Genomic DNA, 19,360 nt, shown 5'->3' on the forward strand with positions numbered 1-19,360 from the left:
AGCTAAAAGTCAAAGAACCTGCAAGAGGTTGCAAAGTTATTGCCTTGTATCAACTCTCTACTCATTTCATTGAGCACATGGATGTGGTGACATAGTTCTGCTGAGTCCATAGAAATCTGGAGCCTCCTCCTCCCTCCCTGTCCATCCTGATCTTCCCTCTGCATGGAAGAAGGCTGGTCGCTGCAGACACTGAAGGTCTGCCACCTGGAGAGCTTGATGCAACTTCTCCTCAACTGTGGTTTCTCCCCCTTCCCAACCTGCAGGAAAACATATTGTCACCGGCGACTGAACTTTCTGGAATCCAAGTTCAGCCTTCATGAGATGTTAAATGAAATGTCCGAGTTCAAAGAGTTGAAGAGTAACCCCCACCGAGACTTCTATAATGTGAGAAAGGTGCGTTAGCGGGCCAGTGTTCAGAGCTGTCTCTGCCCGTCCCCCTCCCTACCCGTGGGACACCTGAGCCAGTCTGGGCTAGCTCCCTAAGTCACTTTCCTTGGCCTGAGGAGTGCGATCTGTAAGTGCAGAAGGAAGACTGGCGAGTTGCTTCCTTGGGACAGACTTCGGGGACTTCCAGTGCCCTAGAGGGTGCTGGTGTCACTCTAGATGGAAACCTTTATTTACATTGTGTATCTGTTGGAATGTACCCTCTTTGGTAAAAGGGGCTGGCCCATTAATTGGTCATAAGAATTGACGCCTTGTTACTTTTAAGTTAGAGAAATTCATTATGGAGAGAAAAAACTGCTAAATCTGCTTTGGATTTGGAAGCTTATGGTTTTTCTTCTTTCTGGATCAGATGTACTTAAAGAGTAGCATCTAGTGTACTCTCTGCCCCTGCCCTGGAGTGGATGAGCTCCCTTCGCTTGGGCTTAGTTAGACAGTAAATGATTTTGGTCTCCAGCTTTTCCATTTTCTGCCATTTAACAAATACGCAGCAAGGCACGAGGTCTGTGCTAAGCACAGGGCATTTGATGTTGAACAAGAGTCACTACGTGTCTACCACATGTTCCCAACCTGTTACTATTAGTGTGTAAGTGTAATGACAGAACAGCTTTCAGGAAGAGACCAGAACTGAGCTGATGTAAAGCACAGAAGTTAGCCAGACAGAGGGTGGGGAAAAGGAATGGAACTATGCATTCTGGGCAGAGGGATCAGCATATACAAATACTAGGAGGGAGAGGGTAGGGACCACGAGGAGTACACTGACGTAAATACAAGCAGCGCTGCATGGCTGGAGTGCAGGTGTTGGGGAGATGGTTGTGGTGGGTTGTGTGGCTGCACGGGTGTGTGAAGTTTTGTATCTTACAGGGGTGCATGGGTTTCTTAGAAGGGACAATGAGGCAGGTTATGGTAGAGAGCTGGAAGAGAAGCTCATGGGGGAGGAAAAGGAGGTGGGCTTTGCCCACAGGAAGGATGGCATGCCCAGCTTAGACTTAGTGGGGTTATCATCTCTACAGGAGTCTTGGTCCCAGAGTCGGACCCTTTGAGGACTGTCCATTCTGGACTCAGCTTTGACAAGGGAGGGTAGGCCAGGGAAGATGTGGTTCCTTTGAGAAAGTCCAACTCAGGCCTCCCTGGCCTCCCTGACCTCCCCGACCTCCCGATTGGTAATACTAAGCAATGCTAGGTGGAAGACCCCTCTGTCGAGATCAAGTATTCTGGCATGAACTCCAACTTGGATGGAATCAAGAGACTTAAGAGTAAGAGTTAAATTAGGCTCATGGGCTGTGAGAAGCTTATGGAAATATCTCAGGACAGGGATGAAAGGATGTTTGTTAGACACCAGTTACCTAGGCATTTTCACCTCCAAGCACCATTAGTTCCTTCTCTGTGAGTTTCAGGTCTGTAGACATGCAGGTGCTTCAGTCACTATGCCAAAGACTTTCAACCCGTGGGCCCACCCAGATGCACTCTACATGCCCAGCATGTGCCCAGGTGGGTGTCAAGAAAACTCCTTATTCAGCCCAGGGTGGGGCTTATGTGAATGCTCTGGGCCTGACTGCTTCTGGCTATCTGGGGCTGAGATTCCCTTGCTGACCCCCTGGCATCAACACTGTTTGCTTCTATGGTGGGACCCAGTGGTAGTTCTGGGCCAACCAGCTGCTCTCTGGTCATGATGTAGGATACTGGACAGTGTTCGAAGGAGCAGTGTTTATAAACCAGAGTCGATCCTTGGGTTCCCCATCAGTTGTGGAGTTAATATGCTCTCTGGACAGAGATGTCCTTGACCCCCATGCTGTGACACAGTGGCCTGTTATCTAGCTCCAGTTAGTCCATAAACTCAGGCCCAGGGTTGCTCTGAGTCAGGCTTGTGCCACTCCCTGCTTCCTGGGTGCTGTCTGCTTTGTCTTACCCTCCAAACTTCCACTGTGGGAGGAGAGCTGGCTTTCTGAAATCCAGAATGGGTTGGCAGGATAGTCTCCATATTTCTGAGTGGCTGTCATTGTCACAGAGGCAGGACTATGTGCTGAGGCAGGAGTAGTGCTCAACCATGGGTCTGTATGGGTGGTATTGTGAAATGCAACATCACAGCAGGTCATGGGTTATGACACCATGAGGCCCAGCCAGCAAGATTGTTGTTTTCTTCTCAGAGTTAAGAACAAGGGGATGGGTGTGTTTGCTGTTAGGAAGCTGGGTAGGACTGGGCTTTATCTGCTTTGGTTTAAGTGTCATATCCGGAATAGTATTTTCTGTGCCAAACTTAACCAAATGGAACTGGCTACCTCAAAGCTTAGTGAAAGGCGTGCCGTAATTGAATATTTATGTCCGCCATGGGTATGGAAATAGTCACTGTTGGCTTTGAGGCCAGGTGTTGGCTAGCCCTGCTGAGAGACTCCTGTTTGCTGAGACCTGGATCTTAGACAATGTGCTTGCATTGTCTGATGAAAACAGTGATATCTAATGATAGACTCTTTTACTTGTTCCTAAAATATACCTTGGAGATGCTGAAGTTTGGACTGGATGCTTTCTGGATTGTCCAGTTGTTTCCCTCCTTATCTTATGACTCACGAGGGTAGGACAGGCTGCACATCCTACAATGTGTCACTGGTATGCTGAAGGACACGAGCAGAAAGCCCAGAATGTGCTGAGTCATGCTGAGGACGTTGAGCCAAGCTGTGTCCGACTGTGCTCAGTCAGGTTGACCTTCTCTTGTACATCCCACATGAATCCAGTCTGTCGCTGGGGTACCTAAGCCTTTACACTGTGCTTTGGGTGAATTTAAGTTTTTGGTGCTTTGAATTGTTTCATTTCTCAAATGTCTACTGGTTTGTCCTTCTGGTAGAGGAGGCAGCATTAGTGGTAGGAAAGGCCCCAATGAGTGGGTGATGGGGCTAATGGCTTGGACTGGCTGGTGTAATGCTTACAACTGTTCAATAGATCAAATGTCTGGTTTGGCATGATTTAGGGATGCCCGACCAGCTGTCGACAGTCTTCCCTGGCCTGAGGTCAGCTACCTCCTTACTCTAGCCTTGGCGGCGTGCCCAGTTGGCCACAGCAGTAACTGCAGAGTGCAGTGTGGTGGCTGGCAGCACCCTGGCCTTGAGGCTGCTGCTGCCCTTCCTGGGGGATTCCCTTAGGCTCTCAGCCTTGTAAAAGGGAGTTAGGATTCCACTTGACTTCAGATCATCCCTCAGCTCAGGCAGGGCTCCCTTTCTTTAGGGCTGGTGACTGAAGGGAATATGGCACATTCAAGCAACCAAAAGAAATTCTGTGAGTGGAGCACAGAGGAAAAGGGAGAGTGGGGATAATGGCCCAGATATTAGTAGGGTAATATCTAATATTAGGGTAATATCTAATAGTAGGGTAATATCTAATATTAGGGTAATATCTAATAGTAGGGTAATATCTAATATCTAATATTAACAAAGGATATTTAATAACAGAATCAAATTGCATTTAAAAAATCTATTCTACTTTTTATGTGTGTAGAGTGGATTGAATCAGAGCAAAAGAAAATGGTGACAAGTCTAATTCGGAAGTCACTTAACTTAGGGGTGAGAGCTCCCAGGCTGGAACTCATATGGTGTAATGAGGTTGGAGAGCACTATGGACTTGAGATCTGCTTGGAGGTAGAACTGATGGGGCTGGATGGTGTTGAGGTTTGGGAGAGGATGACTCCCAGATCTCCAGGGTGAGCAGGACTTACCATTTCCTGACATGTGGAAACTCAGGAGACTATCTAGTTTAGGGTCCATCTCCAGAGATGGAGAGCCCAATTTTGGATATATTAAATTTGAGTTGTCTTTGAGTTATCCAAGTGAAGACATGAATAGGCAGTGTATGTAAAGTAATGGAACTTTTGGCTGCTGATGTAAAATTGGGGGTTGTTTACAGAAAGAAGGCAATTGAAGACACAGAAACGAATCAGACTGCCTTCGGAGAGAGTGAATAGTGACAGAACAAGAGGTTCCAGACCAGGCCTGAAAAAGTTCCAATATTGACAGAGCTAGTGGTGAATCTGAACAACTAAAGAGGCTGAAAAGGAGAGGCCAGTGAAGCAAGAGGAAAAGCAGGAGTGTTTGGTGGTGTTGGGGAGGAAACATTTTCTCCTACCCTTGTTTTTGGACTAGAAAAGGATTAAATTGACATCAAACAGATGAACAGGGAAAACAAAACACTTTAATTATATATCTATGGGAAATCTATATAGATGTGAAAGATTCCAAAGATAGCCATCTGGGACTAAGCAGAAGAGGGTTGGGATCTAGGATTTCAAAGGAAAGGAAAGCAATTTGTAGGAAGATGAGATCAAATGTTTGATAAATAAATGTCTGCCAGGTCATGCAAAGACAACAGGATCCTGGAAGGAATTGGAACAAATAGGCCTTGCCAATTTCCCCCAGTCTATCACATGTAACTCATATTCACTGGCATTAACTCAGGTAACAGGTCATTTCATGGAACTATCAAATTCTTTTAGGTAGTAAGGGGAGATGGGGGAGGTGAAAAGCCCTTGCTGAGTATTTTGGGAATTTCCTTTAGCTTAAAACAACCCACATGCCAAAGTGGCATAGAGGGTCATATTTTCTCCCCCTCAGTGTCCGGAAACTTAGTCACAGAAGACATGAAAAATCCCACGAGTGTTTGTGGGATCAGACTGAGGTCCTCCCTGGTGTCTTCTACAAGGGAACTGCCTTTCTATAGAGTGTGGAGTGAAGTCTAAGTCCTGATGTATTTTCTTCTTTAGGATTTGCTCTAAGATCTTTGGCGTTGGGCCTCAAAATCTGGGTTACTGTTGCTGCTGCTTCTTGGGTTTGGATGCTCTGGACTTTGGATAAGACGTAACCAGCTAAGGGAGCGTCTGGTGGTGGCTTTCCTCTGCTGTGTGCCCTCTTTATTCATCCCTTTTGGAGCCTTGCTTTGCTGTTCCAAGAGAACACACTGGGAAGAGTGGGATTTTTGTGGGTCATTTAACAGGTCTTCAGGGCTTTATGAGGATGTGGATATCATCAAAACTTTTAGAATCTACCACACCTGTTCATTTGTTCATTCATCCATCTGTTGATTCAATGCATCATACCAGGCTCTGGGGTAGGTGCTGGAGACATAGATGTGTCCAATGTGGTTCCTGTCCTTGAGTAGAATGAAGGGTAGAGAGACATTATTAGAGTGCACCAGGAGGACATGTATAAAAAAGGAGAATCTGTGCTGGTTTCCCAGCAGGGCAATGACAGATCAGTTGTGCTTCAGAATTGGCTTTCAAGTGGAGGAGGTTGTTGGAACTCTCGGGGTGGAGGAGGTTGGTGAGGAGGAAGGAAGGCATTCCAGGCTGAGGAAACGCATGGGCAAGGTGTCTCAGTGGGCACCACACGGTGTGCAGCTGCAGTGGCAGTGGCAGTGGTGTGCTGCAACTCAATCAGAGCTGGGTGGTGGCGAGGGGAGAGTTAAGGCTAGACATAGCTTGGAATTTCATGCTTAGGAGTTTGAGCTTTATCTTGAAGACAGGGGGCTACTGATGATTTATTAAGTCAAGTGGCTGGATGATCCAATCTACTTTTAAAAGATCTCTTGATGTTTTGCTCCACATTGAGGGCTGGGTGTCCTGCCTCTTGTTCCAGGGGGTGTCCAGCTCATGGGCTGGTGGGTATTGTGTTGCAGGTGGACACGCACATCCATGCGGCCGCCTGCATGAACCAGAAGCACTTGCTGCGCTTCATTAAGCACACGTACCAGACAGAGCCAGACAGGACTGTGGCCGAGAAGCGGGGCCGAAAGATCACCCTGCGGCAGGTGTTCAACAGCCTGCACATGGACCCCTACGACCTCACTGTGGACTCTCTGGATGTCCACGCGGTGAGTGAGCTCAGCCCCAGCACCTCAATCAGAGAGTGCCTCAAGCAGTCCCAACTGGGGACAGAGCCCTGTTGGAAAGCAGCCATGGTGGTACTTGGAGAGAGGCAGCTGTGTAAGCTGCTCTTTCTCTTCTAAACATGGAGACTATGAGAGATAATTTAGTCTTCAAGAACAACAGGGCTGGGAGCAGCCACAGGGCTGCGGGAGTCAGGCTATTCAAGTTCTAGTTCCACTTCGGCCACTGAGGAGTTGTATGCCCTTAACTCGCTTTGGCTTGATTTCTTTGTTGGTAAAATGGTGAATGCCACATGTGTTATTGATAAGACCAAGCTATTAAAATACTAAATGATGGTGTGGCTGCTATGGAAAAAGATATAGGCATTTTCAAAACACTAAATATAGAATTACTGTGTATTTCAGCAACTCCACTACTAGGTATAAACCCAAAAGAACTGAAAACTGGGACTAAAACAGAAATGTGCACATGGAAGCTCATAGTAATGTCATTCACAGTGACCCAAAGGTGGAAGCAAGCCAGGTCCATCAGCAGATGAGTGACTGGATAAGCAAAACATAGTCTATACATGCGATAGGATATATTCAGTGCTAAAAAGAAATGAATTCTGGTACATGCTACAGCATGGACGAACCTTGAAAACATTATGCTAAGTCAAAGAAGCAGACACAAAAGGATAAATATATTATGTGTCTCCTTATGTGAAGGATCTAGAATAGGCAAATCCATATATATATAGAGAGAGGAAGATAGTGGTTCACAGTGCTTGGGTGTGTGGCTGGGGAGTGAGAGGTGGGGAGCTATTATTTAATGAACACAGAGTTTCAGTTTTACAAGATGGAAAGAGCTCTGGAGGTGGCCGTGGTGGTGGCTGCACTGTATTATGTATATTTTACTGAAATAGAAAAATCTTAAACAAACCAAAATGCTGAATGAGAAAATGTGAAGACAGTGCCTTAGGAAGTCTAAGTAGCTGGGTGTTTGCTCACTCGGCCAGTCCTGCTGCTAGCCACGGTGCCTTGGATTCATGAGGCCTCTTCTTCCTCCTTCACAGAGGGCCTCACCAGAGGACCCCAGGGCTGACTGAGGGAGAATGCATGGTTCTGGCCCCAGGATTCTCCAATATTTCATGCAAGAACTACCACAGTAAACACCTATTAGTGGGGCCACACAGAAGGCCACTTTGTAAAAGACCTGGAGAGGGAAATGTGTGTGGCTGCAGAACAATGTGGTGATCTGGCTGGTGGTCTTTTCTCTCCAGGGCCGGCAGACATTCCATCGCTTTGACAAGTTCAACTCCAAATACAACCCTGTGGGGGCTAGTGAGCTGCGTGACCTGTATTTGAAAACAGAAAACTACCTGGGAGGAGAGTACTTTGCTCGGATGGTTAAGGCAAGTGAGCCTCGGCCCCTCAAGCCCTCCTCAGATACCTGACAGCATCTGCCTTCAGAGGGAGGGGGCCTCTTGGAAATGCACCATTCAGCTCAGGCAAGGGCTCAGGTGCCAGTGCTATTGCCATGGCCACAGCTCCCGAGTGCCAGCAGCCTTTTCCTCTGGATGCTGACTGTACCCACAGAGAAGGGCAGGCTCTCCACCCCCAGCCATGCTCACAGCATTCACGCTCATTGCCTTGTCCATTTGCAGCCTGAACTCAGCCGGGTGCACATTAGCTCCATGTGGAGACAATTCTGCTGCCATCTGCTTATACTTAGTTATAGGCTGCAAACCCAAGAGTTTCCTCCCCAGGAAGGAGCTCCACTGACTCGGAACAATTGCTTACATGGCAGCAAGGGGATAAGGTCTTCCCAGCCCAGGGGCAGGCAGGCGGCTAAGGGAGCTGTGGGATCCAGCAGCTGGGGGTGGAGATGTTCTAGGTAGCTGGGATGTATTGGGTTAACCTGAAGTCTTCTTGGTGCCAGGAGGTGGCCCGGGAGCTGGAAGAGAGCAAGTACCAGTACTCAGAGCCGCGGCTCTCCATCTATGGCCGCAGTTCCGAGGAGTGGCCCAACCTGGCCCGCTGGTTCATCCAGCACAAGGTCTACTCACCCAACATGCGCTGGATCATCCAGGTGCCCCGGATCTAGTAAGTGAGGTGGCACGTGTGTCTGCTTGTACCCTTTGGGGACGCCAACCTATGCCATAAGGGCTGCTGAGTCTCTCTTGAGGGGTGGGGTCAGTTGTGATGCTAGCTTAGGTCTCTCCTTCCTAGGGGTTTCCCTACAGGGTGGTTGACAAAGAAGTCCTTGTGACACTTCTTTTTCTTTAAAAAACATGTGTAAAGGCCTGGTAGGAACTACTGCCTGTCTTCTTCTCACTGGGGTTTAGGACATTCTTATCCGTGAACCCCAAGGTGGGGGTAAGCTGGTGGTGGCCTACATTGCTGGCTCTTAGATATGACTCAGACCACCACTGTCATCCCTGCTGTCTGGCCAATGTGGGGCCCATGGCCTCTGGATGGACTGGGGCCTGTGGCTTAGAGAAACTAAGCTATATGGCAGAGTTTGGATCCCTGGGAAATTTGAGGTCTTATCACTCATCTGATGAGTCCTGGCCAGCCTGAATCCCACCACCCCACTTCCAGTATGGTCTCTGGCTCTCAATCTCTGATGGGCATGGGTCGGTCCTGAGTGTGCAAAGCTAAGATTAGTGTTATAGAACTTGCTGGGTGTTGAGGAGGGGAAGGATCTGTGCTCAGACCACTTCTCTGACCCTACTCTGGGTATTTAATTAGGGACATGGGTTGCTGAGGAAGTGACTGAAGCCCACCTCCTCCCGCAGGCCAAGAGAACTGCACTGTTGGGTTTATTTAATCAGTGAGTTTTTGCTTTCCCCCAGTGACATATTTAGGTCAAAGAAGCTGCTGCCAAACTTTGGGAAGATGCTGGAGAACATCTTCCTGCCCCTTTTTGAGGCCACAATCAACCCTCAGAATCACCGAGAGCTTCACCTCTTCCTCAAATACGTGAGTGTGGGTCCAGCTGCCATAGTGGTGTGGGGACCCCAGGCGTCCAAGTGGGTTGGGTCAGATCATGTACTTCAAGTGGGGCTGCTAGACCCAAGAAGTTGAATTTCTGTAGAGCCTCAACCCTGGCAAGTCCCCTGCTCAGGGGGAGCCTGTGCCCCCTGCTGGGAAGGCAGTGGTGGACAAGACTGCGGAGTCACTACCTGCAAGATGGGGCTGGATGATGCCTTGGGCCCCAGGCAGCTCCCCTGCCTTTACCTAGAAACAGTGGTCCTCACATCTTGTTTGGTTAAGGACACAATTGCCACAAAAATATATTCATCTTCCATTTCTGTGTAGTTATGGGAGAGGGAGAGAAGGGATGGAGGAGAGACTTAACTAGAATGGGCATGAGCTGGGCAGGAACTGTCTCCTCCCTGTGAATGCCCAGATAGCGGTGGCTGCAGAAAGTGAGGAGCAAATTCAGTACCTGGTAGAGGTTTTGGGTATTTCTGACAGGAGGAAGGAACACAAGATTCCAGAGGACTGGGGGAGGCAAGTTGGTGGGATTGAGTCTATGTGGAGGCTGCCAGGAAAAGGTTTGAACAGGCTGAAGCACATCACTGCATTTCTGTTTTAGATGAAGATCATTGTGTCTGTTGTGTGAAGAATGTCCTGGAACAGAAGGTAGAGGAGCTTGGGGGAAAGGAGACAAGATGAAATTCAGGGGGTCTGTTCCAGCAATGGAGTCAGATGATGAGGGCTTGCTCCAGTGCCAAAAGCTTACACTTATTGAATGTTTGCTGCCAAGTCAGTAACTGACACCATGGCATGATCTGGTTTCTGCCTCCCAGTGACTGTATCTTAAACAGATTTGTCATGTGTTTGCTATATGTTAGACACGATGTGAGGTGCTCTCCTTGGATTATCACCTTTAATCCTCACACAGCCCTATGAAGCTTTTAGCTCTAATTTATACACTAAGAGAATAAAACTGAGCGATCGCAAAACTAAAAAGTGGCACAGCTGGAAGTCTTATCTGGCAGTCTGACTCTGGAGATGTCTTATTCCCAAACCGTGCTGCCTCCCAAACAAGAAAAGTGAGGTGTATGGTCAATGGCAGGCAAAGGACTCTGGGCAGTCATGGGCTTAGGTATAGAATTCATAGCATCTGGGTAACACCTAAAGGTGGAGCCTTCCTGGTGGTGCAGGGGTTAAAGACAGTGCTATCAAGCTATCGCCAGCCACTGCAGCACAAGTTTGATTCCCCAATTGGTCAGGGAGTTGACCCACATGGTGCAGCAGACCTTTTCCGTCTTACCCGCTGTTCCCCTCAGCAGTGTATTTCAGTAGATCCGCCTGTTCTGCTTCCCACTCTGTCTCTGGTGAATCCTCTTACCCTCCCACCCCCGCACCTCTGGTCTGCACTCCAGTTCTTGTATGCCTAAATAAATAAATCTTAAAAAAAAAAAACAAAAAACAACAAAACCTGTGGCACACAGAAAGGCCTGGGTGCTGCCCTGGTGCGAGTAGATGTTGCACCTTTCAGGTCATTGCAACAGTGGAAAGCTCAGGGAAGAAGAGGAGAGGGAGATCCAGTGGCAAGGCTCTGAATCAGCTGGATATAGAGCGTAGGAGAGGGGCCTTCACTACCCCCATGCCAGGCCCCGAGAGTTCAGGTAAAGCATGGAGCTAGTGAAATGGTCCCTCAGACCTGTCCAGACCATACTTAGAGTTATTGTGGGGACACTGTCCTTTTCTTTAGCACATATGACTCTGTTACAGGGAAGATTTTGTCCAAGACCCTGTGGTAGCTTCCTCTTCTGAGTCTCTACTGCCCATCTGGGGTCAACTGGCTGTGGCCTAGTTTGGACCTGTTGGTAAGAGAGATGGACCATCTTTCAGAAGCCTCATTCCCAAATACTACCATGGATGAGTAAGTGGAGGAGAGGGAGACATGTTAGCAAAACTGCCTCTATGTACTGGCTGAAAGGTTGTGTCTTCCACAGGTACATTCTTGGTCAGGGCCTGACCTCTGCGACCAGGGGACTAGGAAGCCTGTGGATAGGGTGGGACTTCTAGGGGCATATTTTGGGCCCTATTCGAAGGAGCAGAGTCTCCCAAGGATCCCCTGACCCTCCATCCTGGGAGTTGAGCTCAGCCTTAAAAGAGGCCCTCTTGGATGGGCCCCACCTTAGCCTGTTTATAAGGCATCCCTTTTCTTGGGGTCACACCTGGGGTATGCTCTAGGGTATCCTTCACCTACAGCCCTAGAGTCTGAGCTGGTGCGGATTCATCAGCTGATCTTCTCACTTGGATTAGCTCCTTAGCTGCTTTGGCCATGGTATGCTCACAACAAAGTCCTTCCTCACAGCCTCTCTGAGTATCTAATTAGCTTATGTGTGGTAAGTGCCTCAAACAGGGTCTGAGGTGTGGCAGGTGCATGGGAAATAAGTGCCTCTGCCCCCCTCAGAGTTGTCACGGCTGCTAGTGGCAGGCAAAGGACCTGTGGTGACTGCAGCAGTGAAGAGAGTAGAGGGAAGGGGAGAAGCAGGGAGGAGAGGCTGCTGCTACCCTACAGTGCTGGCTTCCTCCTTGGTGCAGCAGTGGGGTGGGTGGTAGGTATGGCTGGCAGGCTGTGGGGTCCCAGTTGAGATGTGAATCTGAGGGGCCTGGATTCAAGGCCCCTCATTGGCCTTGGCTTGATGCAGGCCCCCTTTTCCTGCATAGGTGACAGGGTTCGACAGTGTGGATGATGAGTCCAAGCACAGCGACCACATGTTCTCGGACAAGAGCCCCAACCCAGACATCTGGACCAGCGAGCAGAACCCGCCCTACAGCTACTACCTGTACTACATGTATGCCAACATCATGGTGCTCAACAACCTCCGCAGGTAGGTGAGCTCGGTCCTCGCACACATCCCCATGCTCTCACACCTCACACCAGGGATGCACCCAGCACATGTGTCCACAGGGACAGGGCCTGGAGGCATCCCCACTAGGACACTGACGTGATATTTCATACAGCCCATCCCTCATGGCTGTACATACATGTGTTCACACACTCATCCACACCTACCTGTGTCACCTGTCTGCGCCTGATAGGATAGACACATCACATAGGAGCACATATTCCTGTTCACTTACCCACTACCGACTGTGTTCACACGTGCTGTTATTCATTTAACAAATCATTACACCCTTTCTTCAGAGCTCCTGTCCTAGGCACTAAACATACAATGGGAAGACAAGAGAGTAATCCATGCCCTCAGGAGCTTCTATCCAGTTTCTTGCAGGCCCAGCCCCAGCAGAACTCTCTTTCTCTCTCTCTCTCTCTCTCTCTCTCTCTCTCTCTCTCTCTCATGTCACTTGGGTCCTCACCGCTCAGCCCATGGCAGTGCTAGATGGTGGAGGGGGATCTTTTGAATGGGATCATGATGGAAAGACCTGGTGCTGGGGGAGGCTGTCCCGGGCTGAGGTTTGGGAGATAGGGGCTCTAGGGCTATCCTGCGCCGACCTGCTCAGCAGCTTCTACCATCTGGCTCTCTGGGATTGCCCATTTACTAGCAAAGAAATTGGACTGGGTGGTTTTTCATGGCCTTCTCTGCCTTGACGTCTGTGAACCTGGGACCCAAGATGAGGAGGGAAAAGAGAGGAGTGGGCAGAGGACAGAGCAGACTCTTTCTACCGCGGGCATCCTCTCCATTCCCAGCATATGGTGTCTCTTTGTTCTGAGGAGCTTTGCGCCTGGGCTTCTGCATTTTGGGAAAGGTACTTCTCAAGATGTCCTATGTCAGCTGTGCTGACTTTGACATGGGTAACTGTCCCCTGGAGTCGGCCCTGAGCAAAGGTGCAGACTCCAGGCCAGTGGGGCCCCAGTAGGGTAAAGCACAGGTCCTTCTTGATGAAGAGCTTTGCTTTTCCTGCAGGGAACGAGGCCTGAGCACGTTCCTGTTCCGGCCTCACTGCGGGGAGGCTGGCTCCATCACCCACCTGGTGTCTGCTTTCCTGACTGCTGACAACATTTCCCATGGGCTGCTCCTCAAGAAGGTAACCAGGCTGCTCCAGAAAACCTTCCCTACAATAGCAGGCCTGTCCAGGGCTCCCCTGGGGGGGAGTGGGAACACCTGGACTTCTGTCTACCCCTGGGAGTCTCCAGCCAGAGATGCTAAAAGGCTGGAACCTATTTCTGGGCTGGGCTGTGTAGAATCATCTTGGTTTCATGCTTAATTATGAAAATAGTATAATCAACACCACAGTTTGAATTAAATGGAAAAAAAAACCATCTTTTTCTATTACTTTAACAGAAATAGTCATTATTAGCTTTCTGATATTTCTCATTCCCATCTTTTTTTTTCTAGAGTATATTATCATAATGAGCACAGAATTTTGGTTCCAGCTTTGTCCCTTAACATTGTTTAACAAGCATTCAACGGTTGTTGGACAGATGGCCCACAACTTGGGTGATCTGTAATTGATTCAGTCAGTCTCCAGTTGTTGGACAAAGTCCATCTAATTTTTTATTTGTGCAAAAAAAAAATGCAAACATGACTTTGTGTATAGTTCAGACACTTCATAGGAATAATGTTTGCTCAAATGCTCCAGCCCCAGCCTTGGGGAGGTCTGACCACATTACCCTTCTGTGTGGGGTGGGTGCTACATCAGAAAACCACTCTAGTCTGGCTAAGTCTGCCCCTTCCCATCTCCGAGGAGCTGGACTGTTTACAGTTTCAACCTGACTGTTTGTAGTTACAGCAAGAAAACAACAAAAGCAGGGCATCTCCTGGCCCGCTCCACTGGGGTCAGTGCTGGGAGCTGAGTATGCAGGTTGGGTCTTAACAGCTGCCTTGCTGCCCTGAGCTGTCTCCTGTGGAGCAGAGTGGGCAGGAGGGCAATCCCAGGGAGGGATGTGATTAATGTAAGAATAGATGAGAGATCATTTTAGAGATGGGACAAAGGAGGTGGTGGTGCTGGGTGTCCTGGCGTTGGGGAACTTAGACTTTGTTAGGAGTTGGGCAGATACTGCATAGACCCCTGGTTTTCACTGCCAAATGCTTCTTCCCTCCCATCCTTTCCACCCTCTTCTCTTCCCAACCTCCCATCTCTGGCATTTGTCACATGAGTTTGTTGGTTCTTTTGCAGAGTCCAGTGTTGCAGTATCTCTACTATCTTGCTCAGATCCCCATTGCCATGTCTCCTCTTAGCAACAACAGTCTGTTCCTCGAATATTCCAAAAACCCTCTGAGGGAATTCCTTCACAAAGGACTGCATGTTTCTCTGTCCACTGATGACCCCATGCAGTTCCATTACACGAAGGTGAGGACTTTAGAAGGTGATGCCTGTAGGTGCCCCCAATAGGGCTGTCCTCCCACTGCAGGGACCTGAGCACATGACTCAGTTCTGCCTTTAGGGTGGGGCTGTGGCCCAGTGAAGATAAGAGGTAATTCCTGGTAAGGGAAGAATCTTCCTTCAGGGGCCCTCTCTTTGGGAGTACTCGAAGGCATAATGTCATTTCCCTTGCTTTAACATCAGCTCTGGGATCCTGGTAAAGTTATTTGACCATTTTGTATCTTATTCCTCTCCTTTGTAAAATAGGCATAAAATTGTCTCTATGTCCATCTCTACCTCATTGTGAGAATTCATTATGATTGTGAGTCTAACATAGCATCAGCATTTAGCGTGTGTTCAAATGTTAGCTACCGTTTTTATTAACGTTATTACTATTGTTATACTTTGGCTTCTAGAGGGAGAGAGAGGAGGAAGGGAAAGGCAGCATCATACACAAGGGCCAGCCTTTAGTGCCAGTCATCCAGGTGCCAGTCATTAAAGACAAATTGGATCTCAATATTGGATGTTTACAGTTTTGGAAATATGTAAAGCATTGAAATGGCTATTCTGCCACCTAACACATTTACTTTTGTGGGAACTTAGGAGGCACTTATGGAAGAATATGCAATTGCAGCTCAAGTGTGGAAGCTGAGCACGTGTGATCTGTGTGAAATCGCCAGGAACAGTGTGCTGCAGAGCGGCCTCTCCCATCAGGTACCGTGGGTGATGGTGTTGCCTTCTGTCCCTCCTGTCCTCTGAACATGTGTACAACAAATGTCTGCTGTGCCGGGCACTTCATAGGCACTGGGATCAGTGATGAATAGAACAAGTAAGGTCTGTCTCACTGACATTCATGTGCTAAGGGAGATCTCTGGAAGTCTCCTGAATTTTCATGCCTGCTCTGTCACCTTTTTCAGACTCTACTCAGATGTCACCTCCTCAGAGAGGCCTTCTCAGATTACCCATTCTAATTTTTTTTGATATTTTTCTTTTTATTATATAAACACATACACATATATATGCAGATAATGTTGAGAATATTTTTTAAACTTCAAAGAAATATTTTGATTGGAATTTCTTTTAGCTGAAATATTAGACTGTAGAGGAGTTTCTTTTTCAAAATTCAATAGTGTTATTATTTTTTTTAAATAAATTTTATTTTTATATTCCCCATACAATTGTAACCCCCTTATTTTGACCCCAATCCCTCCCCTCCCCACCCCCTACCCCATAGAGTGTCTCTGGTTCATAGTTGTTTGTTGATTTTGATTTTCACTTTCTTATAGTTATTCATTTTCCTGGTCCCTTATTTAAGTTTTCTAGATTCCTGCTATGAGTGAGACCATCTGGTATTTTTCTTTTTCTTTCTGGCTTATTTCACTGAGCATGATCCCTTCCAGCGCCATCCATGTTGCTGCAAATTGCATGTGTTTATCTTTTTTGAATGCTGAGTAATATTCCATGGTGTATATGTACCACATCTTCTTGATCCAGTCATCTATTTTTGGGCATTTGGGTTGTTTCCAAATCTTAGCTATTGTAAACAGTGCTGCTATAAACATAGGGGTGCAGGTGTTCTTTGGAATTGATGTTTCTGTGTCCTTTGGGTAAATACCTAGGAGTGGAATTGCTGGATCATATGGAAGCTCTATGTTTAGTAGGTCCAGAAATCTCCACACAGCTCTCCATAGTGGTTGGACCAGTTTGCACTCCCACCAACAGTGCAGAAGAGTTCCTTTTTCTCCACACCCTCGCCAACATTTGTTGCTAGTTTTTTTAATATGTGCCATTTTCACTGGTGTAAGATGGTATCTCATGGTAGTTTTGATTTGCATTTCCCTCAGATTACCCATTCTAAACTAGTCACATACTTGCCATCATTCTCCATCTCTTTGATGTGTGTTACTACTGACCTTGAAATATGTAGTTATATATTTTTCTGCCTTTCCTTCTAGATTGTAGTTTCCATCATTTTGTTCAGATTATCCCTAAGGTCTAGAATAGTCCCCGGAACATAGTAGGTACTCAGTGTTTCTTGAGTAGATGAACGGTATCTAGATTAAAAAGTTAGGACCTGAACACCAGCAATTTTTTTTTTTTACAGATTCTTAGGTAATTCTGATGGGGAGGCAGGGTTTAGAACCATTGTTCTGGATGATGTCCTTGGGCACCTCCTCTGGTGATGTCACTATATAGGGTGATAGATGCTTATGCAGAGAATACTTAAAGGCTGAAGATTCAATATATGTAGATTGGGCTTCTTGCGCTAACTCTCTGTTGTCTTCCAGACCTGACTTTCTGCCTTTGTCAGTTCTCAGGAGAGTCTCCTTAATTAGTCTTCAGGCCTTCACTTTGCCTTCTCCATCACATGCAGCTCCTGCAGCTCCTATCTTTCCTTTCTGATGAAGGAAAGCATAGTCAGAAATGAAGGGAATGAAAGTAGTTGTTGGGCCAACATTCTTGAGGACAGGGAGGTGGGGGGAATTTTATTAGAGCCCTGTGGGGAAGGATGTTCTGATGAAGTACCTGCTTCAGGGATGCTAATCTGATTTGGTGTGGCTAATGTCAGAGTTGACATGTGGATAGAGAAAGTGAATCTAAGGTAAACTGTTCTATTTGTATTTCTCTTGATCCATAGGAAAAGCAAAAATTTCTTGGACAAAATTATTATAAAGAAGGACCTGAAGGAAATGATATTCGTAAGACCAACGTTGCTCAGATCCGGATGGCATTCCGATACGAGACCCTGTGCAATGAGCTCAGCTTCCTGTCTGATGCCATGAAATCCGAGGAGATCACAGACCTGAATGTATAGGTCCACACTGGACGTGCATTCTTCCTTTTTTATTTCAAGTCTGCTGTGATAAACAGTGGTTAAGATACCAAACTAGGACTTTCCTTCATGGGGAGGATCCCTTCGAAGAACTTTCAAACTAGTGATTTTGGTTGCACTGTTCACTTTAAGATTGAGTATGTTCCCTTTTGTTAATATTTCTGAGTAATAGATGTTGACTACTCCTTGGGGATCTGGGAGCTAGGCACTTGTCTGTACTCATTCCTAATTTTCCAAATATTTCTCTTGAAACCACTAGTGCTTGTGTTGTTGGGGCCCAGAATTGCTACGGTCCAATGCCCACTGACATGAGCTTTGTGTGGTTTTGCCATAGGCCTCTGTAGGCACTGCAGGCTGGTTGGTAGTTGTTCATTTCAGCCTCTGGCTGGCTAGCTGCCTTAACAAAAATAAACTTCAAAGCTCCCTTTCACAAAGGAGCTACTTTGGGATAATTAAAATAGAAAACTGCCTTCTTGACAACTTATGTTTATGAATTTCTTAAACTTTTATTTAGCTCTCCTCCCTCCTAGTTAGGAAACCAAATGCGCACATTAAACAATCACTCCTATTCTGCAGCTTGGTTTCCTAATCTGAAAAGTTGAGGGTTTTGGATGAGATGGGTGGTTTACAAAAGGGTGTTCTGTGACTCCCCCTCCCAGATCACTTCAGGGTAAGGAAAGGAGGCGGGGTGAGATTCTGGGTGCTGCCTTTACTTCTTCAAAGGGACTTTGCTTTCCTCAGTTTTACATTGGAGCTTCTACAAGTTTTCATTTGGACTAAGGCCTTTGAAAAGCACAGGACTAGGTGACCTCTGCTCCTTTGACTCTAATATTTTATGATTATAGCCCAATTATCATTTTACTTATGAAGAGTTAGGATCAGAGAAGTGAAATCTGCTTAAGGTCACACAGCCAATTAGTAATAGGACTAGATTTCTGTACTCCTAATGTAGTCCTTTCCCCATATCCAATAGGCCTCACAAATGTTAATTTTTTTTTCAGTCAGTGTAATCTGGTGCATTTTTTTTTAAAGGTGAAATTTCTCCTTTATCTAATATGCAGACTTCCTCAGAACATATAAGTCATCAGGTAGAAAGCATTTTTAAAGACCAATTTGAATTTAAGCTTTACCAATATATTCTTTATCTGTGTTATTAGTGCCTGGTACGTAGTTAGGTGCTCTATAAATGTATATAGAACAACTAAATGAATTTTTGTTTTGGAAAATTTTTAAGGATATATTTCTTAGTACTCAACAAGTTGTCCAAGGACCTTCCTATTTCTGTGGGCAAACTCAGATTATTGTCAAGTTAGAAGAACCCTATTTTTGCCTGTGAAAATGCTTATTAGATTGTCTTGTGACTTTATGATGCTTGTGCATCACTGGTTAACTTAGCATATGAAATTAGATATGTAGTCTTTTTACTAGGTAAACATGCTATCTTACAGTTAATCATAAAACTGAATAAAAATCCAGCATTTATCTTAGGCATTTATTATTGTTGGAAAGCCACCATTTGTATACATTTGCCCTAACATAGCAAGTATTGTACAGTTTTTCATTGTCACTTTATCTGTATCAAGTATTTGTTTTTAATTATTAAATAAAGTGTGTTAGGACTGTGGCTCAATGATAAAACTACTTTAACTTAATACTACTTAAAGCAAATGTTTAAGTTTTTTACTTTAAGAATGGGTATCATGAGAAACTATCAATAATAACTACTAGTTTAGGTTTTACTAAGACTCAGATATGCATGACATCCACTAGGAAAACTCAAAATTTTCAAACTGATGCTCACCAGAGTCAGAAGGTAAACTTTTGCTATCATTTTCTTTAACCTCTGCCTTGTTACAATTTGTGAGCAAAACTACACATAACTCATTTCCTTTCCTTTCTCCTAGATATTACTTTAGTCAGTTCAGCCAATACTTGCTGAATTTTTACCTG

The 19,360-nt window shown here is 46.3% G+C and overlaps 1 protein-coding gene across 2 annotated transcripts in view; it reads left to right on the forward strand.

The window, feature by feature from the left end:
* Positions 1–19,033, forward strand: part of AMPD3 (adenosine monophosphate deaminase 3) — a 48,950-nt gene extending 29,917 nt beyond the window's left edge. For both annotated transcript variants that reach the window (XM_037522660.2, XM_037522658.2), the window contains exons 6-15: positions 264–393; positions 6,097–6,291; positions 7,569–7,700; positions 8,228–8,391; positions 9,144–9,270; positions 11,980–12,143; positions 13,179–13,299; positions 14,392–14,565; positions 15,181–15,291; positions 17,216–19,033. In XM_037522660.2, the coding sequence (XP_037378557.1) occupies positions 264–393; positions 6,097–6,291; positions 7,569–7,700; positions 8,228–8,391; positions 9,144–9,270; positions 11,980–12,143; positions 13,179–13,299; positions 14,392–14,565; positions 15,181–15,291; positions 17,216–17,392 (1,495 nt within the window). In that variant the 3' untranslated portion in view covers positions 17,393–19,033. The remainder of the gene's footprint in view (positions 1–263; positions 394–6,096; positions 6,292–7,568; positions 7,701–8,227; positions 8,392–9,143; positions 9,271–11,979; positions 12,144–13,178; positions 13,300–14,391; positions 14,566–15,180; positions 15,292–17,215) is intronic.
* The last annotated feature ends 327 nt before the right edge of the window (positions 19,034–19,360 follow it).

This window comes from Talpa occidentalis, unplaced genomic scaffold (assembly GCF_014898055.3).
Source record: "Talpa occidentalis isolate TD23 unplaced genomic scaffold, MPIMG_talOcc4v2.1 talOcc4.3, whole genome shotgun sequence".
NCBI classification, from domain to species: domain Eukaryota; kingdom Metazoa; phylum Chordata; class Mammalia; order Eulipotyphla; family Talpidae; genus Talpa; species Talpa occidentalis.